Below are 27,926 nucleotides of genomic sequence, written 5' to 3'. Positions count from 1 at the left end.
TGGTATTCTGAATTTATTTTCTCTAGTCCATTTCCAAACTGTCTGTAGCCTTGGGTTCACAGGAAGTGGTAGGTGGATTACAGAGATGCAAAAACTGTCCCCTCACTGGGGAAAATGCTTGGAGTATGGAGAATTTTTTGGGCTTCCTGATGCATTTGCACTGGTCGCTCTTGGGCAGCAATAAGGACTTCTGTCCTATCCAGTGAGTAAACTGAACTTTTGGTCTGATCTTACATTCTTAGGTATGTAAATAGGTAAAAGCAATCTAACACACATTTTAAATTGCAGGACTAATACTTAAGAATTTGTCAGTATGTTTTTCCCTACCCTACCTGGATACCAAAACCAGTTCTTTTTAGACTTATACAGGCTAGTATACCAAAACTGCTTTCAAATCCAAATTAACAAATTCCCTACCAGTCTTCTCTAAGCAGGTTGTTCCTACCCCTCCCCTTTCCCTACAACAAAGTTGTAGGTGTTTGCTTGATTATTCTTAAAAGGAAATCTAGGAAATGGTCTGGCCTGAGAACCCTTCCTTTTGGGAGCACTTTGTTTGTCATTGTTAACACAGATCAATATCCAGGTCTGAACAAGCAGATACATTGTGCTGAATAAATTCTGACTGTTCTAACCTTGGGATGCAGAAGGGGTTAGTAGGGATGGGTGTCTGGAGTCAGGTCTGGGGGAGTTGGACCTTGGCCAGAGTTGCTGAGGGTAACTCAGAGTAACTGACTATACCTTTAGAAGTTACCACATTTTAAGAGCCTGACATGTATGTCTTCAGCATATTAGTAACCAGCTTATTACTCAGGCAAGGATATTCTCATTTGAACTGAAGACAGAAGGCTAAGGTGCTTTTCCAAAAAAATTATTTGCATTTTCCAAAATTTCTTGCAACCTTTAACAGAAATTTCTATTAAAGCATTTTTCTATCTCATATGTAGTCTAACAGAAAATTAGAGATCCATCTCTACCTCAAGGAAATCAAGTTTCTTTTGATTGTCAATAAGAATAATATTATGCTAATTAAAAAACTTTTTGGTAATACAGAGATGGATAACACTGTCATGATGGTGCTTTATTTCTTAGTCTACTTTTTAAATGATTTGTGTTTATTGAAGTGAAAATTATTTACAGTTTAATAATAACATTTTTAGCCATGGTTGTCAATGCTGAAGTGTCTGCACTTGCTTTATTACAGATCTTTATTTCCAGTTTTGTTCACTAGATTTCTCAGCTCTTTTTGAAACTCACAACTGATGCCAGCAGTGTCAAAAAAGAAAAAAAAATAAAAATTTCTCTCTTTTTTTTATAACAATAATTTCTAGTAAAAGGGATCAAAATATGACAAAACATGCAGCTGTCAGATAATGAATAACATGAAAAAATGAAGAACATGATCAGTCATATCTGTTGTAGAAAGAAATTAAGCCAAAAACATATTAAGCCTGCAAGAAAGAATTAAAATTCTCTATGTCTTTTGTGAAAATACCCTACAGCTTTAGTATATTGAAAATATGCATTGTTAAAGACTACAGAATAATCTTTCACTATGTCCGTTGAAGAACATTGCTTTTCTAGACAATATTAAATGTTCATTCTTTTCCAATTATTAAAGATAAACATTAGTGATAAGACTTGGACTGGCAAAAATAATTGCAATAAAAAAGGTGCTTGAGAGATATTTTCATCCTTTCTAAAGGATTCTGAAGCTGATATTAGTCCCATTGCCTGCAGAAGCCCATTGTCATTACTTGTACTTCTATTACCTTTACTTTCAATTTACATCTCTAGGAAAGTGATCTTTGCTTTCTTTCAGATCATAATTATCATTAGGCTTTTCTTCTTTCATGACTAGTCAGTGTCCTTGCCACTTCCCTTGAGTTTTTTTCCAATATTTAATTGCATTGTGATACCATCGATCTTCTTATTTTTTCCAGTTACTCTATTCCATTATAAAGTAAATTTTATGCAAACCTTTTAGCGTTCACAAAGGTTGCTAGTCAACAATGCAAAAGTGTGAAGGCTTGTCCACACACTCAAAATAAGTATGACAATTTTTAAACAAATTCTCATCCTGTTCATGAAAACCGGAATAACTGTGGATTAAATCCAATACAAATAGTTAAAAAGCAGGCATAGCATCCCATAATGCACATTTCCAGAGTGAAATTTGAGAGAGGTTTTCTATAAAAATGTGAAAAATATTAATCTGTTCATCTTCTAGAGACAGCAGTAGTGTATTGCACAATCTCACTGTGTCTTTTTTTTTCTTTTTTAGGATGTTCAAAAGCCATAAGCAAAGAAAGACCATTCACAAAGCTATGGATAAAATTCCTGCTCAGAAGGGAAGGGACTTTGATGCAGAAATGGTCCTTTACATACACCAGAGAACACACCATAACTAAAATATTTGTTTCTGATTTCATGGATCTAGCTACCCAAGAAGTTTCCTGGTTTATTTGTGTAGTGGTCCTCCTTTGGGTCCAGTCCTAACAGCAGCCTTGTTGGAAAAATGACTGATGCAACGCTCTGTTTTAGAAAGCTTTTCTTCTGGAAGTCTTATTTCTGGACCATACAGACAACAGCATACATTAGTTAAGAAAAACTACTCAAAGAGATCTGCACCCTGTGCTGGGAGAACAGATGTTTGTTAGAGTGTTATCTGCAGGAGCTCACCTGAGCCCTCGGCTCACCTCCCAGGGCTTTGCCTTCTGCGCTCATGAGCTTTAGCTCTGGGAATAAATTTCACTGCCTAAGTAGAAAAGCTGTTGACTAGACTGTATCACAGAGCTCTCAGAAAACTTTTGTTTAGGCTAAAGTGCTGGTAATTCAGCTTTTGATGTTTATACAATTTTAAGAGAAGTCTGCAGAGAGGCAGGAACAGCTCTGAGGGGCTCAGAGCTACCTGTCACTGAACAGCCATGCAGTACTCTGCACTGGTATTTCCAAGGGATTGGTGGCTGCAGGCCACATATATTGTATTTCTGTAGCCCAGTAAAAGAGGTGACAAAACCAAGTATAAACAAGGCCAGATCCCAGCTGCCAGAATGAAATGGAGACCTCTAGTTACCTGGAGATGGTAAGTTATTTGAGGATGTTGCTATGTGAAATCTTATGGCTATACTCAGAAAGGGGTACTATCTTCAGCAGTCCCAGTCAAGGAACAGCTTTTAGCAGGGAGACAAAGATGGGAAGCCTTTTCCTCTAAAAGACAAAGGAATGATCTTGAGGACACATCCAGGAAATGGAAAAGCCTACTCAGAATTTTTTTACTTCTCAGCCAGATGAAGCATGTTTGAATTTGGGTCTTTTCACATCTGTGTGGTTGAGTCAACCTGTAAGACACCAGACCCTTAGGAATCACCAGTTCCTTGCCCATTTCCTTCACACCAAAGATAGAAGTCCCTCTCAGGATTTATCTCCAGAGCCAGGTTATGAGCTTCGAATAGTAAGGAAAACGTTCCAAACCGGCAGTTAAATACTTAGCTCCTTGGATGGAAGACTTTTAGGTCCAAACAATTGTCTCATTTCATCACTTCCAACTAAGCAGCTTCCACCTTATTTGGATGGCTTCTCTGAATTGTGTTTCTACAGACTTGTGTCCCAATGCAAAGGGTTAGGCCTGAGTGTGTCACTGATTTCCAGAGAAGCAGGGATTGCAGCGCTGAACATGGTGTTTTCTGTAGTGTTTTTATAGGTAATACCTTCCCAGACATGAAGAATCTTCATGGCACTTCCAACCTGGCCAGCTACACTGGCCCATGGTGAAAAAACATGGATGTACCTAGCATCCCTGCAAACAATAGTCCACAGCTTCAAACTCTGTGCACCCCTTTTTAAAATTAACAATGCATTTCTCTCTCTGGGAGAAAAGGCAGAGTGGTGCTGAACATTTTACAATTCTTACTGATGGAGTAAACAGATGGAATGTTTTCCTGCACTGTCTATAAGTTTTCCTAAAAATGAAGGATCATCCATAGAAAGATGATTCATTCTGATCTTCAAGCCTATTAATTCCTTGGATGCTCTATTGAGAATGACAAAATATGTCACTAAATAGAAGCTTGATCCAGTTCCAATTAACTTCAGAGAAAACTGGATTGTGATCTCAGCAGCAACTGGGGTGATAGATTCTTCAACACAGGCATTTACCTCTTGAGAAACTGATGAATATCAAATTCAGATCACCTGGGGCTGGTTCCATATCCTACTGTTCTCAGCCTTTGCTCCATATGGCGAAAAAACACACCCTAGTTTTGAAAAGCTTTACATCATATCATCAGTAACTCAAGCCTTCTAATACATTTTCATTTTGATTTAATAGAAGTTGAACTTAAGTTTTATGTTTCATCATAACAATTTAAATATCTATAAAGATTTATAAATCCTATTTACTTCACTTGTCTGCTTTAAGAATTCAATTATAACTAAGTACTTTTTCTGAAGACTCAGAATCAGGCCTTATTTTAGAGTCTTGTGTTGGCACAAGATAAAATGCTTTTAAGGTGCCTCATTATTTCTCACTATATATTCTTTCTATAGTATTCTATATTATTATTTTTGATTTTTATTTCTATCCAGACATACATGTAACTCATTGATAGTAACAAGAGTCCCACATGAAGGGCAAGGATACAGATAACATTTCTATAATTCTATTTTTTATGATAATTTTTAAAAATTTCTGGGTAATAATGGAATACTCGAGAAGTCTCACAGAGCAGCAAACAGCACAGCAAGTATTATTACTTGAGTTTCTTTTATATCACAGATATAGTAGTTAATTCTTAAAATAGGTGCAAAGTATTTTCCCTCTATAGTAAAGCAACTGACCAACCTTTTTTCATGGAAGGTTCCACGTCACCTAAACCAAGAGAAGAAAACAAATGTCAGAGAAAAGATATTAAAAAATACCCAACATTTTTTCTCATGTTTTCTCATTTTAATTTCAAAAAATAATTTCTCTTCTTTATATGCTAAATGGTAAGCGTCTATTCTGAGATTTTGAATTTTTCATAAATATTCTCTTACCACAGAGTTTTGGGTGGATAAATTCAAGGTGCACTAGTAACCAAGGAAAGATCCAAATCTGCGTTTGTGCTTCTGAATACTAATTTGTAACTATGATTTACAATTTGCTTTGTTTTATACACGTTTCCATGTTTTAAGGAAAGGCCCAGTAGTTTGGGTTTAGTTCGAAATGACACAATGTATATGCAGTTTCGGAACATTGTAAATCTAGCAATGCTTCCAGTGAAATCCAAGGCAAAAAAATAAACTATTTCAGTGGAACTATGAACACTTGATTGCTGCAGCATGTTATTCCACCTCCATGTAGGACATGACAATTTAAAGGCCTGAGCCTGAATGACTGTGGCTAGTGTGCGGCCTCAGCTGCTCTGACTGCAGCACAGAGCTCACATGCACTTAGTTTTTATATACAGTGCTAATATATTTATTATGTAAGATGCCTTACTGCCTTTTCATACTGCTGGTTGATATTGATGAAATTCCTCCTGGGCTAAAAGCTGCTAGGACTAAGGTCTCCAAACACCTGGTGAGCATTCAGATCTTGCATTTTTCTATGTCAGGTATTTTATGACCTTTTGTACTGCCATTAACACACACTCAAGTATTTGAAAGCTTGTGGCTTCTTTGGGAGCTATTAAACTATAAGAATGAACTCTGATCAAATTTTACCAAGTTCTCCATATTTCATCTTTTATGTTTCTCAACCATATGAGAGACTGGCTTTCTACTAGTCGTAAATCTTATCTCAGAATAGGATGCCCAGTTCACAGACTCACACGCAGCAGCCTATTAGTGTTCATATATGATGCTAATGTAAAAAGCTCATGAACGTATTTAAAAGGTAGAAATTTGATGACATGTAAAGTTTATGAACAAGCAGATAGAATTCAATTTCAGTACATGTTGCTTTTTAATTATATTCTGGTATAGCCAAATTAATGCTCTTTACTTTAAGATGTACTAATGGCAATATTTAATTCTGACAGCTTTTCTGTAATGGTACATTAAACATGAGATGAAAGCTAACAAAGAGACCAACTTACTGATTGGAATAGCCAGTAGATGCTTTACGAGCAACAATGTTACTTTTCATTTTGTTTGACCTTGTCTGTGAGGTTAAAAGCTGAGTAAGCCAGTATAACGCGTGTAAAACAGCAGTTAGAGCAGTTACAAAAGTCTTTACATTACAAATACCTTCATCACTGTCATCATCATCATCACTCCATACGATGTCAGACAGTAAAGAAAAAAAGCCATAAATCCAATCAGCGGATTCTTCCAGTGCTTCATGAATGATTCTCAGTGGTTCTGTGCTGAGCTTGTTAACAGATCTTCCTGAGTGCAGAGTATAAAACAAAAGTGGTTTCAAAAAAACCCAACGAATAACTCCTTCGATGATAAAAGTTAATCTTCATTTTATACATGACTAATTAGACCACCTCTTTTAACAGAAATAAGGATTGTGAATGTTAATTTTTATTATTAGAGGATTTGAGGACAGCTCCCCTTCCTGTACAAGACTGGTATAAACTGTATCCTATTGCACTTGCTATTTGCAGAGTGATTAGGGACTCAGTGTACAATTTGGTCTGATGCTGTGCTCCAGGTTCTGGCTCTCCTTCTGAGGCTTGGTTGGACAAAGTATAAAAGTAGATTTGCTTCTACCTAACATTCATTGTTTCAGATAAGCTCTTCCTTTCAACTGCTTTTTTTTTATTTTGAGTCAGGTCCTCTACGTCTTGATGCCTGTTTAGGATTCAGTGCCATCAATTTCCTGCTCTTCATATCACATGTCCCCCTGAACTGTTCCCTTACACAAGTTCAGACTAAGGAAATTGCTGAGTGCTAATTTATTTACTTTGTTTATTTTCATTGTCTTCATGCATTGAGATGTAGAGATTTAATTTTTTCAACTGATTTGCCACAGATGCTCTTCTAAAGCATTAACCAGGAGAATGAATAACTAATTTAGGCTATTAAAAAGTAAATCTGTGACCCAAACTCACTTCATTCTAATCTGGAGATGCTGAGGAGTAGAAGTCGACTAATAGAATGGACATGGCCAGAAGTGTCTTAGCATAACAGAGGTTTTGATTCACAAGCAGGGATGGTTGAACTTTGGACAGCTGCCTTGATTTCCACTGTGGATACCCACCCTCCTTTTATCCACTGGTTGCTTACAGAGGGCTCAGTTGTTTTTACAGCCACAGGCTTTTACAGCCGCAGGGAATACAGCTGAAAACTAAACAAGAACTGGTATCAATTTATTTGAATATACTCATCTATCAAGTAGCAGTGGAAGAACTGCTTCACAGGTAGCAGAGCTGTCCCCCCTGGGCAGGCAAAGGAGACGCTCAGAGAAGGAGCAAGATCAAGAGCAGAGGAAATTATTCCAACCACCCCAAGGCAAGCCATCTTTGCCCATGAATCAGTCTTCAACATCGGATCCTGGTCTTTAATTCAGGACATCTTCATACCCCACTAAGAAAAGGTATTAGAAATTATAAGTCTCTGGAGGCAAAATTTTCTGGTCATACCCACACTAAAAGGCCCAAGTTGCAAATCCTGTTTAACACATGAAGTTTAGAAAAATCAGTTTGGAGCTGTATAGATGACGCTTTATTGGTGTTTGCAAAACGAAATTTTGTATTCAAGCAGATACTGTGATCTCACTTGAGGTCTGATGCAAGTGGTACAGGCCTGGAAAATTATCTCCTGCACAGATCTTCTGTTTAACTTGTTGTATTTCCAACATTTTTTAATTGTAATGCTAACAGTAATGATGTGTCCTAAAATTCTGAAGAACATGACAGCAACTAATGCTAAAGTGAAAATTGCAACTGATTAAATCCAGGCTTTTAGCTCTACCCACAACTTGGACAACAGGTTCTATTAGGTCCCTAGTAGAATAAAACACACTAGAAAAAAAAGAAATTAAACAGTTCTAGTGGTAACAAGTGCAGAGAAAGATTCCATTTATCTCAAACACATGCAAAGAAAGTCAACCATTCCCAGAAGACTTGCATATTCTTGCTTCAGGGGTGAAGATGAAAGAATGCAGATTTTCATAACAAAGTTTGAGTTTGATATTTTCATGTAATTTAATTTCATTTTTTTTTTTATTTACAAATGTCCAACAATGGAATAGTATGATGAGATTTTTTAAGATAGTTTTGCATTCAATATATTCAGACTGGATCAGCTGTCTTCTGTCCAACTTTTCATTTCTTAGTAAACCTTAGAACACTAATTATTTTAAAAGTAAGGTCACAGTTTTCTTTTTTTTTTGCTAGTATATGTTATATAGTGTGTAATATATAATTTGTAACTAATCTATAGCTATAAACTATAATTAATAGATGACATATAATCTATAAACTATTGTGCTGGGATTAGAAGGGGCAGGATATTGAATTTAAACTGTAAAGAGCTTTTATGAATATAGAGTATTTCTCGTACAGATACAGGCTGTGATGTTCTACCTTTTGCTGAACTTTTAAGTAGCGACTGAGCCAATTGTTTCCCTTAGATAATGTAGTAAAAAAATTACTAAATGCCTGTTGAAGGAGCAAGGAGGGGAAAGGAAGTAAATGGATACTCATGAGGTTAAGCTTGGGTATGAAACATAAAATTAATATTGAAGAATTTTGTTGACAGTATGTAATTTCCTTTCATCGCAGCTTTAAGTTTAGATTATCCTACCTAGACAAATGTACCTGAAATGTTATTGAATCCCTGGTGGTTTCTAGACTCCCTCAAAAGCCAATGCAGATAAACATATTGTGAACTTCTGAAGGCAAGTCTCTTACTTTCCTCTGAAATCTTTTTTAGTATTATATGAATTAATTTCCAAAGATGTCAATTTCTTTCCATTGACTAGAATGGAAAGGAAGCCTGAAAAATAAGCATGGACATGACATCTTATTTTCATATGACTGAGGTATGTGTCATGGATCCTATTAGTGATGTTATTTCATATTTAAATCCTATTTGTCATTGTACACTTAGGTTAAGCACTTAGATCTGTAACTTTACACTTATAATTAATTCCAGGTAAGTACAACTATTCACATTGATAAATTACTTACATTCTGCAACACTAGTGCCAACAAAAAGGCTTGGCTAGAACATTTTGTTTTGTCATGTTTTTTTATTACTTGGTACAACATAAGAGATGTTTTGTGGATCAGTTAAAGTTTATCTGTACTTCTGCTAGCATAATCACTGATATGAGAATAATTAATAGTTTTGCCTTTTCGTTTTCAGTGGGAAGTCAAAATTCTAAGTCCATAACTTTCTGGAAAATGCTGAAACTTGTAAGAGTTAAAGCTGACTGAGAAAGAATCCCAATCAAATTGAAGGACTTTGTATGTTACTTTTCAACAAAACCTTATTGTAGGAAAACTCAGTTGTAGAAAGTCAGAGAAAGCTTTTTATCTACTATAGATATCTGCATAACAATTTAGAAGCTTGTTTGGATTTTCTTTACTAAAAATATGCAAATTTCTTTAAAATAATTCTCTAAGAAATAATTTTCTAAGAAATATTTTTGGACATGTTGTAGGTATTTAATACTTCTAAAAACTCCCTATGTAATTTGAAGCTGGCACATCAAATTCTTTGTAGCTTTCTAGCATTATTGGTACAGAAACAGTAATTTGATTAAAAATGTGAAAATAAGAATTCTAAACAATTAATTTCTTCATTTTTGAAGTCTCCTTGGCTCACAGTTTTAACTCCAATTGATTTGAAAATTGAATTCATAACTTTAATGATAATTAATATCTCACACTTAACACAGCTCCTTGAAACTAACCAATGACAGATTTCTCAAGTCCTGCAACTGGCATTAAGTGTGTTCATGGGATAGAAGATAATTTTGATAAAGTGACAAAGTAACTTCAGTAAAATTGGGGCATGATTGAACAGAAGAATGCTTTGTTTCATCAGAACTAATAATGGGTCCTTTAACAGTGACTTTTGGAAACAAGAGTTGAGTAATCACACAGTATGATTTGCTGTAGCGCCTCAAGCAAATTTGGTTATGTTTCATGGTCTGTGTCATCTATTCCTATGAAGTGCACTACCATAAGTGACTAATTGATTTATCTGTGCAAATTACTTCAGTAATTATTCCAGTCTTAATAACTTTACCACAAATATAGTCCCCTATAAATCTTTTTTGTTTGTCAAATTGTTAAATACAAATTCAGAGTTCAATCTATGCTAAAGTGGCACTTTTTTTTAATGAATTACAGCAAATTAGTTAATAATTGTTAGATTTTCATCAATTACATATTTTGACTTCAGTGAATTGAATGCAATTAAATTACATATGATGGTAATTATCTGGTGTAAAGATTGATCTATGAAATATAAACTACTTCATTGACACTGACAAGGTACAGCTGATGAAGACAGAATTTGTGTCATGTTTGATAAAATACAAAAGCCTAACACTAGTTTGTGATAAAACATATTCTATTTTTAGTAAAAAATAAAATAGTTAAATATAGAGACCTATATTTTAATTCAAAAGTTTATATCCCTTAAGTTTAGTAGTAATAGTACTTTATTTCTACACTGTGAATTAAGATATTAAACTCAATACAAACTTAAAATCTTCCATTATTAATATTCCAGTTTATCAACATAGCTCTCCTTAGGTCTTATCTTTCTGTTTCAGAGACTAACATTTTTATAGCACTAACTTAAGCACCAGAAAAAAACTTGGACAGGTGTCATTGAAATATAAAAATAAAAATAATGATTTAATTTTAATACTTATAAGTATATTGAATTATTGCATATAAAAACAATACCAAAAAATGCAGACTAAGCACTTCCCAGTAATTTCCATTTTATAAGTACTGATATTGTAAATATGAAGACTACAGCCTGTAGTCTAAATCTTCTCTGTCTCTTTCGAATATCAGCCTTAGATAATTGTATTGAGGTCAAGTCCATAGAGAAAACCTCACCTGAAAGTGGACAAAGAAGTAGGCATAACTAGAACCTACTCACCAAAATTTAGAAAAAAATTCACAAACTGTCATAAACTATCAGATAATTTCAGGTACTTTTGATATAACTGTACACGTGGACAGGAGTGTATGTTTAGGATGGGCTTTACATGTAATTTATATGGCTTGATTTGGTCTCAGCTGGAAGGTTTTGATTTGGTGGGTAAGACCCTCATCAAGTGGCTTTTTCTGAAACAGATAGACATTTTATCTAAAATAATTTGAAGCTTTATTTTTTCCTCATTCTATGGGTTCAGTTCTCTGACTAAGAACACAGATCTTAGCTTCAGGTTAAAAAGCTGTTAAGTAATTGTACAATGGCATTTTTAAAGGACATTTAAAGTGTAAAATTAGTATCTCAGCTTGACACCATTTTCTGGGAATCTCCTGACTGGAGTCAACTCTTAGCAGTCAGGTCTACTTCAAGCACAATGTGAAAATCAGGAATAGGCTGTTGCAATGAACTTTGCAGCCCCAGCCATCCAGAGTTGGGGTTAGCTGAGAAGCAAGGCTGCCACATCCTGGCACTCTGCTTGTGCCCATGCTTTGTTATCATAGCACACACGTATTCAGAACACTGCAGGCAGAAGGTCTTTACCAGGTGGTAAACAGGGATCATCGCAATGTTGTGAATAGGTGTCTATAGCTGATGGCAACAGGATGAACCCCAGAAAGGCCAATAAGAAAAAAGGAAGAAACACCATTAGCAATAATGAACATTCTCAGCTGTCTCTTGGCTAGAGGAAGCACTTAAGGAGTGAAGTGAGGAGTTTTTTTAATCTCTGTGGGGCTGCTGTTATGGAGCAGAAATTGGAGGTCATTCAAAAAAACCCAATATGATCTAGGTGTAAGATAATACAGTATGAATCAGAGCAATGTGAAAATGTGATTGAATAAGATACAGGTATTTTCACAAGTTACAAACAAATTCTATTACTGAAAAGAATAAATCACATACAGTTGATTCTAGCTGAGTTACTTCGATTCCTTCGACAGCAAATAACCAAAGAATTTCATCACTGCAATTGTTACTGAAGTGAATTACCATTTTGGCTTGCTTGTTTAAAATTCAAAATTTCACAGATACCATTATGCACCTGAAATTTAGTTTTTGGTTTTTTCCCATGAAGCATATTTAAGCATGAATTCTCCTCTTAAATCCTTCCCTATTCATGGAAACAGTTTCTAAAATTTAATATTTTCAACTTCATGACCTCATGAAGTTTGATCTATCACAATTTATCATCTTTTATATGCTAGACCTTTTGGGATGAATGCAGCACTTGCAGCACTGCAATACTTCATAGACTGTCATTCTTTCCACTGTAAACTCATTTTCTAGGGGTTTATAACTCAGCTATGAGATCCGCTGCAGAGTAAAACATGACAAACCAGATGTCGTCTGGGCAGCCCTTCTTTAAATTGGAATTTGGCTTAAATCCCTTTAGTTGTTTTTATCATTATGAAAGAGAAAAAAGTATTTTGTAGGTTTTGGGTACATTAGTTGAAGTCTCTTACAATTCAATTAAGAATTTCATTAAGAACTTTGAAATAGATAAGCTGTTTAATCATGCTTTGGATTGACACTTGTAAATACAGTAAAAAATGTATTTCAGAAGACTATAGCACCGTTTCGATAAATTCCAGGCTAAGAGTTGGACTTGATGATCCTTGTGGATCCCTTCCAAATCACCCTACTCTGTGATTCTGTGATTTGCCTAGGGTTTTGTAAGTTTGAAAAAGAGACAAAATTATTTGTTCCACTAAATTTTCTGGTGCTTTAAACTAAGACAGAAGTTCATTTTTTTCCTAAATAAGTGCAGAGGTATTGTCAGTTTTAACATTGATGAATATGTTGTAAATATAAGAGTATATATAAGCACACTTTTTTTTGCATATCTTAAAATTTCCAGTGAACATGAGCCCAACAGGATGACTACAGTGAGATAATATTGCAGGAGAAAAATGTGTGTATATATTCCTAATAATGATTATCTCACAAAAAAATAGAAAAAAAAAAGAAGAAAAGAAAATAAACCCAGTAGAATAGCCATATTTTGCTGAATTCCGTGTCTCCTAATGACAAAATGCTCTGGACCTAGCAGGTTTTGCACCTTACAGTTTTACTGTGAAGGAGGCTAGGGAAAATAATCTCCATGTCAGTGATAAAATACAAGTGGTTTAGAGTCATGTTCTTTACTTTTGTGCATCTTTTTGCTCCAAAATATAGATTTTCATGTGATAAATGGTTCTTAATTCTCATTTGTTTTCCTCTGCTGGAGAATAATAATAGGTATATTTTATGCACACTATCCAGGGCCAGCCAAAATTTTCTGTGATTACAAGGCAGTAATAGAAATGACCATGAGTTCAGGCAGAGAAATGGTGCATTCAGGCTGTGTTATTCAGAAGCCAGTATGGGAGAACCCACAACAATTTGGCCAGATGTTCTGCCATTATCTTAAAAAGAAAAAAAAAATAATTAAAGAAAAAAATTAAAGACAGCATCTAAGTGGATAGGAGCTTCATGCCTCCATCTCCTGTTAGCTCCCCATTTCTATCATTGACAGGTATTACCTCCACAGAGATCTGCTTTGCTTCAGGTGTCTAAAAAGCCTCTCGATGGCTGAGCAAAATAAATTATCCACAACAAAGAGCCTATTCTTTTTTTCATTTATGAAAGCAGTCATGATAAAATGCTAAGCTCATCCTGCTAGGAGTGTGTGTGTGTTTTCTATATTTTCACTTAGATTGTTTTGTGGGTAATTTTGGGTTTCATAGATTTGTTGAGGTTTCATTAGGTTTGATTTAGTCTGGCCTTTAGGTGACTGGCTAAATCACTATCAATTTTCTCTGAATACTGAACACTGAATCTGAAATTAGGATGGTGTTAATTGGTTGTAATTGGTCACAGAGATGGCAGGGAATTTTGAACACTCTATTAGCCCATTACCAAATATGAATTCCTGGGTAATTAATCTTTAAGACTAAAATAATCTTAAAATATTTAGTAACATTTACCAATTAAAATATATAATCCAGTTATACATACAAGAAATGTATGAAATATATTCTTGAATTATGAAGCCAATTAACAAGGTGTATTTTCTAACACAAAGGATGGTAGTAATAAACTGTTGCAACACACACATCAAAACAAATTTTTTTCTGCATATCTGAAGATATTCAAAATATATGAGACCATTCAATGTAGTATGATACTTATTGCATATTCATGCACACTGTGTACTGCTTAAGATTTTTGGTTTCTTATCTCAGGCTTTTGTATTGCATGTCACCTTCATACCACATTACAAATATTTCAGTCATGTTTATAGTTGTACAATACAGCATGATAGGAATGCAAGTTTTCATTTCTTTCCTCAAAGGAATGAGCATAATACACTAAAGCACAACACTGCAAAAATTTAATTTCCTTCTTCTGGGTAGATAGAACTGGGGTGAAACTTTCAACACTAATCTAATTTTTGTCTCATGCTTTCCTCAAAATCCAATGCCAAAGCCAAAGCTGACTTGCAGGTTCGATCTCTGTTCTAACCTCTGAACAAACTGATCCATAAACACCAAGGAGGCGCAGCTTTACACAGGAGGTGCAACCTGTAACACAGGGTTCTCCTCTTATGATATATTTTATATCATAACCAGCATCTCCTGAATAATACAGAGTACTATAGTATTTACAGTCATCATGTTCTGGACATGTAAAATTACACAAAAATATATTGTAAATCTTTTTATGAGTGAAGCTTGAACTCATGTAATCTAACTTCAGTTACCTGAACCTTCAGTTTTTTCCACGCTTGGCCTCCCTCAGTTCTAAAAGCTACTTTTCAAATACTGAGTAAAAAGGCATCCCACAAAATTAATTTACCACATCTACTTTAGGATGAAACTAAGCACCATTTTTTCATATAGTTACTCGCGGGACAAATTTCATTCTATATAAATTGTCAAATTTCCCAAACTTGATAGTTTGCTTCTAAAAGAACATGAAACCATAGTAATCAAAAGCAAAATCTATGGGTTGACACTCTAATCACAGAAGGTAGTGTGAAGTTCATACTGATAAATTAAAAAAATACATTAAGAGATAAATAGACTAATACTATATGTCTTTTTGGAACTATTTGTCTTTCAGATAATGAGATAAAAATTGCTAATTATTGAAGGAAAACAATGCTCCAGTTTAAAGTACTTTCTACTCTGCTGATGTGTTGTGCTTCTACTGACCTCCATGACTCTGTGTGTTGTCTAGGTAACTCATAATCTAGGGCACTGCACTTCCTTTATTGCCCAGAGGCTAGCAGCTCTGTAGTGTAGTCAGGGGGACCAAATCCATGTATATTCCTCAGCCACACAGTTCCCAGGCAGGTTTACTATGTCAACCTGCTCTTGTTTTCTGCTCCAGCCAGTCCTATGCAGTGCAATTACTGATAACAGTTCTGCTATGGAAACAGTAATTTCTGGCACAGAAACATAGTGGAAGTCCCTGGTGGGAGCCCATGGATGGGAGTCTTCTGTTATTGTAACTCTCCTTCAAAAATCTGCAGACTGCTCCCAGGCCATCTCTCCCTCTCCTCTTCTCTAGGCTGAGTTCAACTGTCTCAGCTTGCCTCATTCATATGCTATGCATACTTTCTAAACTTGAACTTCATGGAACTTCAGGTAGAGAAATGGGAAAGAAATTGAATGCACTGACTTATGAAAGGTAAGTGTTCTTTGAGGAAAAACACATGGAATTTTCCGTGTTTTATGGATTAAAAAATATGCAGTTGAATATAATTTCTTTGGCATCTTTCATTTGCATTTGAAAACTAGGAAATTAATTTTAATCATGCTTGCAAAACTATATTTACAGTCTGAAAATAACTATTCATGCTTTTTATGCAGGTCTGATTCTTCAAAGAACAGTGTCAAACTCAAGAGAAAATATCACTGGGTTTTAGATTTAAGGAGTCACTTATATATGCTCCAAATATGCTCCAAATTCTTTCTATGTGAAAAGAAGGCAAAGGGCCTCCAGTGGAGGCAAAGGGCCAAGCTGTCCAAAAGTGAAAATCATTCTAGTATTAATAATGACAGCCTATGTGAAATCTTCAGCTATTTTAATGGAATTTTTATAAATCAGTGGGTTTAACTTGAAGTAGGAACTCCAGAAGTGAAACCCAAGGGTTATGGTCAGAGCGACGTAGCTATTGTTAAATTTATGTAAATACAGAAAACAGTCTAATACATCCTGGTCTAAAGAAGTACAGCAGCTTCTTCTCTTAACTCTTGACCATTGAGACCTGATTTAAATGCTGGTTTAATTAATCAATTAATATAATTGGAAAAGAAAAGAAATGAACTCATAAACTCAAAGTACTAAAGTATCATCTGTCAGAGACCTCCACAAAATACAAACTCGCCCTTCAGATTAAATATTATTTTATTTCTACATCCTGGTCTGAAAATGTCAGTTTCCATCAACATTGGTGACATTTAAACTCATTTAGTCAATATAATATGAGCAGAATTACATCTTAGATGCTTCCTTCAGTCTCCAGTACAAATTCTTATTACTTAGCATTACCCTGACTTGCATTACCCTGACTTATATATTGAACATGTGTGACTTGACAGCCAGTTCAGGAATTGCTTAGTATAAGAGTGTAGTCTCAGTTATGTTCTCCTTCTTGATTGTTCATATAAAATATATTAAGAACTTGACTAATTGATTGATTGATTGATTAATGGTTAATTGGAAAACTGAAGCAGAATATGATAGTTTCTCTTTCTTGGTTTCTATATACGTTGTAGTATCCAGTGTGTGGTGTCCAAATTAAAATCTGATGTCTATATTGGAAAGATCTCTAAAAAATAACTTTATATTTTGCTGGAACTCAAGTGATGTCCTTCTGAAAACAAAGACAGAGGAGAAAAAAAATTAAGAAAGTTTTGTGTACATTTTCTCCACATTTCAAACTCTGTGACATCCATTGATCCAGGATTGGTTGGTTTCTTTCAAGATCTATCTTTGTCTCAAAAGCTTTTTAAGTAAATCTTGAAGTCAATATTGATATATAGCAGGACAAAAAAAAATCTATGAATTTATCAGTAAACTAATAAAGTCCAGGAAATTTACTCCAAAACATCAACTCAATTTGTTTTGAATTAAAAGGTTGAAGTCTGAATTTCAGTTCCTAGTTAATTATTGTGACAGATGTGATAACTTTAGAGCTGGAGCTCTACTTTAAGAAAGAAAAGGACTGTAATCATTTGTTTTCTGCATCACACACGTGTTTCCCAGTTGTTACAGGCTCTTTGTTTCACGTAAGTTTTACTGCCTTAATGTCTTGCTGATCATTATACACCCTTTGCAAACATAGGTAGATAATTTATTTTTCATTATATATAATTGTCAGACAAAAGGCATAAAAATTCTATTCCCTGTTACTTTTTCCAGTTCCTCAATTAGAATCACAGTCCTTGTACCACCCACTTTATTTTCATCTTTTCCCTCATTAATCTATATGTACCTTTAAACTCGATCTTGTTCAGTCATCTTACCAAGTCTTAAACTAGGCTAGAGTTATTGTCTTATTGAAGACAAGGATGTGACCTAGCTAATATTAGGAATCTGGTCCTCTATGCTTATGGTTTTTGAAGATCAGTTTTAGGGTTAGCATGTTTAGAAATGATCTGCATTTTTCTAGTCATTGAAGTAGTGTAAGCAGATGTCAGAATACTTAAGGCAACTATTAAATGCTTTATATTTCAGAAAATATGAATTAATTAACTTTATTTTTCTTGAAAAAATTTATGTAGAAATTGCAAAATGGAAATCTGACTATACATGCTCATATACATATTACATTACTGTCAATATGCATGATTTTGAGGATGAAGATGGGCTGCAGAATGAAAAGACTTAAATTATAATAATACATTTTGACATTTCCTGTATCTTCTCTCTTGGTAAACTCGGCAGAGACACTATGCTGTCCCCAAAATGAGACACACGCATAACTATGTAATATACATTCCTTAATAAATTTTAAAATTTTAATATACAAGGTGTCAAACAAAATATGTTGAGTTTTACCTGCCAAGTCTTTGTAATCCACCAAGTCAAACATTACAATAGCTACTGCTGACCAGGTAATAATCAGAGCAACAACGAGAAGCCATGCTGCTGGTGAGCTGAATGTTGTCACGAGGTCTTCTGTAACTGATTTCTTGCCCACTTTCATGGATGATGAAGGAACGGATCCATTCTTACCATCTATTATTGTTGTAGTTGTAGACATATGTCCTATGCAAACAGTCAAAGCAGAGAAAAGTCAAGACAACTTGGAGCCTAAAAATCAAGAATATGAATATTGTTTTGAAATTGCTTTATAATAAGAATGTTTAAAATAAATATAAATATTGCATTATTAAAAAAAGGTTTTGCTCTTTCTGGAAGAAGGTTTTCCTCAGCTGGGCCTGCTTTTAGTAAAGGCAATTTGGGAGCAACATGATGAAACAGCCTTTTGGATTTTAATATGACATTTTTTAATCTGCCATAAGCAGCTACAGACCTAGAAGAGTGATTGATGAAAGCATAAAGTAACATTACCCTATAAAGGACAGTCTTGTTAGAGGCTGCAGGTCAGATTCTCAGGTGATGTGATTAAGTGTACTTCCATTGACTGTGATGGAGCTAATGTGTCTACCACTTGAGGATTGGCTGGAATTCTGCTGTCAAGGACATGTATCAGTGGCAGTAGAAATACATCTAATTCATTTAATCTCACAGAAACACAAATGATTTACATGTGCAGTATCCTTACAAGTTGTGAAGAAGCTTGTAGCTGATTTTTTAATATCTTTGTTTGTGGAATTTTTCACTAAATGAAATAATCTCCTAAGAAACAAGAATTACAGTGCCAAAGCAGACTTAATTCCAGAAAGTATAGGTTTGGTGCTAGAAACCTGGTATGAAGGTGAGTACTACTTAGCTAAGTGAGCAGTTGACACACATTAACTGTTAATGGACATTACCAAATACCCTACTTCTTCCAGGGGTATTAAAAATGTTAATTCTGGACACAAACCAAAATTATGGTAACTGAAGCCTGACCACATTTGAAAGTTCTCAAATTAATCTTCCTCATATAGGATAGTGATAAACTAAACAGTCTTGGTTGGCATTTGTTTTTCATTATATGCAATAACAATATTAAAAATAGTCATAACACTACAGTCGAAACTAGTAGAAGACCACAGTATCTCCACTTAGTTTAGTTTGCAACATCTACTTTTAAAATATTCAATTACATGTTACATATATTCTTGGTCTGGTTGATGAAACCAACTTTCATAATTAATTTCAATTATTTCAGGGGCCTTTGCTCACACAGACACCTAAAATTTCACTTTTGACATAGAAAATGGCAAATATGCATTTAGAAACTATTTCTGGAGCTAAGGTACAGGCTGTTGAAGACTTCAGACATTCACCATCACAACACGTATGTAGCTGTCTCTGAGAATCACAGTATTCTTAAAGAAATACATGAAGAAAGGATAAGATGTTTAATATTACCTGTAGGTACATGCACTTTTCCCTAAAAAACCCAAAAAAGTCTTCCAATCCTTGTGCTAATGAACACTGGTTTTGTTCCTTTTTCTGTAGAAAGTGAAAACAATATTCCAGAGCGATATTGAAATGACCTTTATGTGTCTCTCATAAAACTGTAGAACTGGGAAGGAAAATTTTGGTGTCAGAAGTTCCCTAACTCTTAATCTGTCATATCTGTAGAGTTTTCAAATTCATATCCCAATCTAGTCTAGATTTCTTTTCTTTTTATTATTATTATGTAGTGCATTGTGTGAGTGTGTTTCCCTTAGCTCTACCTTTTAAGCTTGCCTCTGCACAAGCATGCTGGTACTGATCCATGCCTTGCTTTAAGCCCCAAAAAGCTGCTCTGCTACACAGCAGTGTTGTGTAAGCAGAACAAGATTGGCATATTACATGCTTTTTGTAACTTATTTGAAATTTAGTCTTATTTATAGAATGTGTATTCTGTTTATAAATAATGTCTATCTCCTAGGATAGAATGTATGCAATTTTTTTAAATATTGTAAAACCATCACTGCTTCCATTTCTCCAAAACATTAATTTTAGATCAAACATTTCACAGTGGGAGGAAAAATCTACCAAGTGACAACTAGCAATAAAGATCAGCTTTCTAAGTCAAATTCAAAATCAATAGCATTTTGTTATCCTACTGCATACAAAATGCAGGCAATTTGTGCAAGCAACAGGTCATAAATGACACATTATGCATTTTTTCCCCTTGGGAATATCAGTCAGAGTTTATGATGTGTAAAAGAGAATAGAAACGTACTGTCTCATGTCGACAAATCTGATTAGTACCACAGCCTATCTTCAAGGACATCCTAATGACAGATATTTGCGCAATTATAATACAAGCAATTAAAACTCTGAGTGTGTACACAGATACAGACTCACAATCACCGGTCAAAGAATCATTCCTCTAGGTCTGATTCTATGTAAAAATAGTTCCTTCCTATTAAGTATACCTAACTTTTCAAATTCAAACTGCTATGTGTCTTCTTTGGTGAAGAAAATAGTTACTGACAAATTATCAATCAGAGTAAAGCTGCAGAGGCAAAGCTCAAGTATGCTAGAAGGTTAGCTATGGCATGCTTTTGGCTGCTGATGTAGTCAAGGCAGATTTCCCCTTGAAAACTCAGGATGTTATACAATAAAATTACCACTGTTAAAATTCATTGAAGTGTGAGTGAACAGCTATTGATTCAAATTTGACTGGAAGTCAAGCTAAGAAAACTGCTGTTATACTGCTAGAGGTTCCCAACGCAGGTGTTTGCAGTATGATTCAGGTGCCGAAGAAAAATCTCCAGTGTTGTTATAGATGCTTTATGATATCACAGACATCCTCACAGGACTGGCAAGCAACATCTACAGGGTAAAGATCTACTCCTGAACTGCCTAAAAAAAAACCAAAACAAAAACCGGACAGGATGTCCTAAAGCACTGAAAATAGAAATCAAATTTTTATGTCCCTAGATACCAATATAAACAAAATTGGCTGGAGGACTTTATCTGATGACTCCTGAGAAAGATATTTTTTGCAACTACATAATCTCATGTAGGATGGATTGTATATTGATACCATCATCATTTCATGACTCCAAAAAGAAGAGGCAATAACACCAAGATGACTGCCCTCGCCCTTACAAGCATTTACTGTAGTACCTTGGTGCTAGCCTCATGCTTTTTTCTGCCTGTTTCTTGTTTTGCAGTGCCTAAGTGCTCTGTTCATTTTTATCCATCTCCTACCACTGCTAACCTCCTCCCAAAACCTGCAGTATTGGTATTTGCACAGATAGACAAGTAGAGAAAAGGGGACACAGATATGGGCAATATTTCCATCAGTTCAGCCAGCAGTGATTCTCCTTTTCCTCAGAAAAGTACCAAAGTTAGGCAGAGCTCCTGCCCAAGAGGTCATTGGGTCACCACGTGCACAGTGGGGGAATGAGAAAAACAGGCATTTTTGTTGCTTTGAAATCACCTGATAGAGCCTATTGACTTTTACAATTAACAGAGGTCATTCAGCTGCAGGTTAAAATCAGATTCCTGAACTTCTCCAGGTATCTTTGCTGCCCATATAATAAACATTTTCTCTCCCAAGAAAAATTTCAATGTCTGTATTACAGCCAACCAGAATCCAAGTCAGTTTATTTTAGATGAACACAGCAGTGGACCGAGTGATTCATGAGCAGATCAGTTGTCCCTGCTTTGGGGGAGCAACATCCATCATAGGAGTGGAAGGTGCAGCTGAAGGCTGTTACAATTTCAGCCATCCAATTTTAATCCACCACCACATGTCTGCCAGAGCCTCCTGGCACTTTGGGTTGTGATTGCTATTGATTTTCAATGAGGATGGGAACTTTTAGAAGTTATATATACATTTCTATAAAAAGATTACTCCAGGGATATATACCTCTGACTGCACATCACAATTTCTCATGCGCACAGAACTACCCCATCAGGTCACAAATGTCACCTTTACATCAACAGATTGATTTGCTAGATTCCAAACAGCTAAAACTCAGAGATTCTTACTATTCCTCTGGTTTCAGAGTTGTCACTTAAAATACAATCTGAAGACCTATAAGGTCTCATAAGTATAAATAAACCTTGACAATTGGTGACAACTTTGAGTAAAACATTGTGTGACTTTCAGAGTCCAGAGTGAGCTTGTAATTCTGGCAGCTTCAATAAAATACCCTTTGTATTTGTGAGTTGAACTCTCCTTGAGGCATAATAAGCATAGGAGTCCACAGTTAAGGATGAGTGCTTGATTTTGCAGTTCAGCACCTTTTTACAGTTCAGGTTTACCTATATCTTCCACTACTCCAGTAGAAAAACAAAACAGAAGAAAACCTCCAAAACAAACGAACCTACTCCATTCAGACTCATTCAGATGTAAAAGAGCAATTTTCTCTATTTTTGTTATTTCACAACTCTTTTGTGTATAACAGTCTTAGTTCGCCAACAGTACAAAAAAATTAAGTCAAATATTTAGTGTGCAATGGCTTTTTAAGGCTAGGCATTTTAAAAGAAGGCTAGTCACAGCACTGAAAAAAGAGGTTGTTCCCTTTTAAATAATAATATTGTTGCTAGGGCAATGCAGTTAGGATGTGAGAAACCTCAGTGCAGTCTGCTCTTAATGAGAGAGCAGGTAGCTTTTGACTTGTCTGTTTCACTCCCCAGATGAGCTCTCCAATAAATAGGCTATAGAGTATTCTGGATTCGGGTCATTGCTAGCTCCTCTTTGACCTATTCCACTTCACTTGGAATATTTAAATACTAATTAAATAAGTAGAAAAGAGTAAAACTAACTGTATAAATTGACACTCTATGTTAAGCACTAGCTCAGGCCTTGGGCTTGAACCTGGTGACTTTATCAATCCACCACTGTTGTGATAATGCAGGCAGGAGTCTCAACCTACAGAAAGGAAGGTACCACAGGGAGAAGAGGACAAGGGATTAGAACCCTTAAGTGAAGAACTGGGCAATGGATATATGATAATCTGATGCATTTTTTCAAGCACAGCACATTACCCTTAGTGAGTCCACAGACCTGCAGGTATCACAATAATCACACTTTTCCCATGCAGGGAAAATGATTTCTACCAAAAGAAAAGATTACACCGGTGCCTCAGGTGATACTTATGCCTGACTCTGGTATCCTCCTGTTTCAACCTCTCTACTATGGTTTCTTCTCCCTTGTCTTACAGAAAGGAAAAGACAGAATATCTGCTGTGGTTAATAGTCAGTAGTTTACAATAAAATACCAGTAATAATACTTTTTCTTAAAGCGGTCTTATGGCTTTTGTCATGCTTTTTGTCTTCTTTATATGTTTATCTGAAAACAAAATTCTGAGCAGAGAGAAGAGGTCAGGATCCACTGTACACAATTGAATAGACAGGCCCTACCATCTTATCTGGCCAGCACCAGAGGCCAAAGATGCAGATACTGAATGACGAGCAACAGACTGCAGAACATTTCAGAGGAGGAAGATCAAGAGGATCTTGATCTGGTCAAAACCTCCAAATACTGCTAAAGTATGTAACTACAGCAGATTTAAAACCATTTCCTGTGGATGATCTGTAGCTGTGGTGAACTTGAATAGATCAGAAACTTAGCTAGATCCACTAACACGGATCATGATTTCTATTGGACATGCATGGAATACTCTAACACTGACAGAGAAGCAGATGGGAACAGGGAAAGACAACTTAAATAGGCAAATGCAGCTTCCCTTTGAAAGCTCCTCTCTGTCACAATTACCTGTAAGAGACTCTGTGAGAAGGGCAGGAATCTACAGTTCAGCCCAGAAATGGGTGATGGGCACCTATTGCAGGTCTTCTGAGTATGGAGAAACTTCTACAAGCTTTTGAGCAGAAATATGACAATTTTAAGAAAAGCTAATTTATCTCAAGGATAAATCTCTTGAGATGACTGTCATCCAGAAATTTCTTCTCTTTTGAATCATATTATATCCCCGTACATATGAATAAATGCAACTCAAATAACTAAAGGGAGTAATATATAAAAGGAGTTTCACAACTGATACTACAATTTACACACTTTTAAATTCCCTACACAATGTGTTGAAGGGTTACTCTATTGTTTATGCAATAAAAGTGCAAAGAGAAAAACCTCTCAACACATATGGTGCATATTGGCAAATGTTAGACTTTAAGGTAGTTTTTCTGCTTAGAAAGCTGGGACTCAGACTGTATGTAAGGGAATATATGCAGATTTATTGGTGACTGATAGTTATAAAAATGTAATATTCTTTATGAAATGTGGAAAATAGGGCTAGAGATTATGCAGCAGCCAATTCTACATGACAAAAGAAATAGAATAGAAATTATGGAATATGGAGAAGATGGTGCATGAAAATTAGCTGAATGATTGGATTCAGAAAAGGCACTTATAATTACATATAGTGCTGTGTACTTTTTTAATTTCCTTTTCTGTTATTATAACTGTAATGGTTTTATTTTTGATCAATAGAGAGCATCTGATAATTTAAAGAAGTAAATTGCATTAATCTTTCTATTCATTCTCCAAGAAATTATGTACACCAATTTCATTGATTTGAATAAGAAGTTTGTAGAATAAAAGGTACATTGTATCAAGCCATTTCATTATCTAGTTCAAAGAAACTACGTAGTTAATAAAGTATCGGTAAATAATACTAATAGCAGTACTACTGCTACTAAGTACTATGAGGTGAAAACTAGAAGTTATTAATGCTGTATTCTGATATGTGATATATATTTTGGAATTGTAATAATTATGATTTCTTAGGATACTGTGGTGGGTTGACACTGGCTGAATGCTAGGTGTTCACCAAAGCCACTATATTACTCCCCTCATAGGGGAGAGAAAATATAATGAAAGGCTCATGAGTCAAGATAAGGACAGGGAGGAATCAGTCGCCCACTCCCATCATGGGCAAAACAGACTCAACTTATGGAAATAAGTTTAATTAATGAGAATAGGTAATGAGAAATAAAATGTAAATCTTAAAAGTATCTTCTCCCCAGTCCTCCCTTAACTTCACTCCCACTTTTCTCTACTTCCTCCCTGCGGTGGCACACGGTGACAGGGAATGGGGGTTGTGGTCAGTCAGTTCATTACATGTTGTCTCTGCTGTTCCTTTATCCTCAGAGGGATGACTCCTCAAACTCTTCCCCTGCTCCAGCACAGAATCTCTTCCACAAGAGAGAGTCCTCTCTGAACTTTTCCAACTTGAGGCCTTTCCATGGGCTGCAGTTCTTCAAGAACTGCTCCGGCACGGATCCCTTCCACTAGATGCAGTCCTCCAGGCACAGGCTGCTCCAGTATGAGTTCCCTGTGGCGTCACAAGTTCTGTCAGGAGCCTGCTCCAGCATGGACTTCCCATGGAATCACAGCCTCCTATGGGCACCCACCTGCTCTGGTGTGGAGTCCTCTAGGGGCTGCAGATGGACATCTGCTCCCCTGTAGGCCTGCAGGGAGACAGACTGCTTCACCAGGGGCTGCATCAGGAGCTTCAGGTGCCTGGAGCACCTTCTCCTTCTTCACTGATCATTTTCACTCTTTCTGGTTGAAGTTACACAGTTGTTTCACACACACACACACACACACACACACCCCCCGTTATCCCACATTATCGTGATGGAATCAGAGTTGGCCAGTGGTGGGTCCATCTTGGAGCTGTCTGGCATTGGCTTTGTTGGACATTGGGAAAGCTTCTGGCACCTTCTCATGGAAGCCACCACTCTAGTCTCCTCTGCTACCAAAACGTTTCCATGCAAACCCAATACAGATAGAGTACACTATCGTGTGCTATGTGGAAAGAAAGTAACAAATCTCTGAAGAAAATAGTTTAACTAATATTAATTAGAAAATCTCCATAGCTGCATGATCAGAAAATTACTTTCTAGTGATGTACAGACAGATTGTGATAGGGAGTGGGCAACTACATGAAAGTAAAAAGGACTTTGGAATAATGAAGATGCAGTCTGTGACTCAGGAATTTTCTTTATTTCATATCCCTGCATGCTGAGCAAATATTCTGGAAGGGCAGGGGTTAAGTATTTAATGTCTGAACTCAAAACTTTTCCTCAACCAGTGGATGCTGGTGAAGACAGGACAGTACACAAATTGGACCAATCCTCTGACTTGTTGGCTTGTCCTATATTGTTGACATTTTTTTTACCAAATAATACCTAACAAATATCAAAGAAAAAATCCATCTTAAACAGCGTTTTATTTATCTTATTGCTTCTCCAGTGCTCTTTATTTTCAATGTTACTTGTATTGAAACTGGATCTTTTCACTTTAAGAACCTGCTGCTTATAGCCTATTTGCAGTCATAATGCTTCCCTTGTGATATTACAGTCACTTCCATGTCAATATATTGTGAGGATTATGATGATTATAAATGGGAGGGAGTAGATAAAGAAAATAAAATTTTAAGAAACCAATCTACTATTTTTGTGTAAGTGTCCTTTATAATAAAAAGGAGAAATATAAAATGTATGGGAGAATTTTTTTTCCACATGGAGTAATTTTACAAAACCTGTTCTGAAGTGCTAGTGACTCTAAACAAAAGAACTATGGAAAACTCAGAAACTAAGTTCCAACATTTTTAAATAAGTTTCTTACTATATTTTGCTTTTTCTTATGTAATGCATCATATGCCTGTTATAAATCACTTTTTTAAATAATAAACCAGTGGAAGCACAGCAGTTCTTCATCATACTCCAAGGATACCAAGTCAAAATTATTTCAAACCCTTGACTTACATCTATCCAAAATTATTTGTATGCATGTATCTGATTTTTTTTTCCTGAAGACAGCTTCAATGATTGCTTTGAAAATACTTTTATGTATGTAAAAGATTAGTTGTACCTCATGTAATAAATTGGCATATGTGGTTAACTCCTTGCCATGCAGATTCAAATGATGGATTTGGACCTTTGCTATACAAAAGGAGTTAGAATCCCCTGAGGGCAACCTGGACTTCTCCCCCTTCCTGATCAAGGAGAGAAATTCAAGTAGTAGAAATAGAGGATATTTTGTCTAGAAAAGCTCAGAAAGGGGAATGGGCTAGTAGGGAAGACAGTCATCTACAGTTGGAAAACTCAATTTTCTCTAGCAACCAGTGTAACCAAGAAAAAAAGGTCTTCAGAAGATTTGAAGAGGAATAAGTATATATAACCATGAAAAGGTCTCTTTGCTCCAATAAGATTTCCCCCGAGAAAAGAAAATGCCTGCTTTTTCAGGAATGCAATATTGGGTCCTGTAAAAAAAAATACTAATACCTGCTATTACCTGTTCTGGAATAGGCCAAGGTATGAACTGTAGTATTAGATAAATTACATATGAAGAAGAGCAATTCTACCACTTTGTACAGATGTCTTGAAACAATCTGAGAACTTCAAAGAGGGGAAGGAGAAACCAGTTTCAGCCAGACCCAGGTTACACTGTGCTTTAAAATACAATCAGCAGTAAAATAAGTTAATTCCCTCTCAGCTGACTTACATTTAACCTTTGACTTCAGAGGTCTCAGTTAGGTCAACAGATGTCTGCAGGATCTAGGAGACCATATCCCATTGAAAATTCATACAAGATGATCCCTAAATCACTTGGAAAGCTGAACTTCAGAGATTTGAAGCTGAATTTCTCTCCTTTCTTTTATGTTTGAATTTCATAGTCCAGTAGAGCATTCGTCTATACTTCAAGTTAGGCAGAAGAAAACTTGTCTCAT

The 27,926-nt window shown here is 35.6% G+C and overlaps 1 protein-coding gene across 3 annotated transcripts in view; it reads right to left on the bottom strand.

Moving 5' to 3' along the window:
• The window catches only part of TRDN (triadin), a 111,426-nt gene that overhangs the window by 61,300 nt on the left and 22,200 nt on the right, over positions 1 to 27,926 (bottom strand). For 2 of the 3 annotated variants that reach the window (XM_032683808.1, XM_032683806.1), the window contains exons 2-5: positions 18,163 to 18,372; positions 11,656 to 11,703; positions 6,229 to 6,369; positions 4,841 to 4,867 (exon numbers count right to left, since the gene is read on the bottom strand). In XM_032683808.1, the coding sequence (XP_032539699.1) occupies positions 4,841 to 4,867; positions 6,229 to 6,369; positions 11,656 to 11,703; positions 18,163 to 18,372 (426 nt within the window). The remainder of the gene's footprint in view (positions 1 to 4,840; positions 4,868 to 6,228; positions 6,370 to 11,655; positions 11,704 to 18,162; positions 18,373 to 27,926) is intronic. The other variant, XM_032683807.1, reaches the window with a different exon arrangement.

Source organism: Chiroxiphia lanceolata, chromosome 3, assembly GCF_009829145.1.
Source record: "Chiroxiphia lanceolata isolate bChiLan1 chromosome 3, bChiLan1.pri, whole genome shotgun sequence".
In the NCBI taxonomy this organism is placed as follows: domain Eukaryota; kingdom Metazoa; phylum Chordata; class Aves; order Passeriformes; family Pipridae; genus Chiroxiphia; species Chiroxiphia lanceolata.
This window is presented reverse-complemented; position numbering and strand designations above follow the sequence as displayed.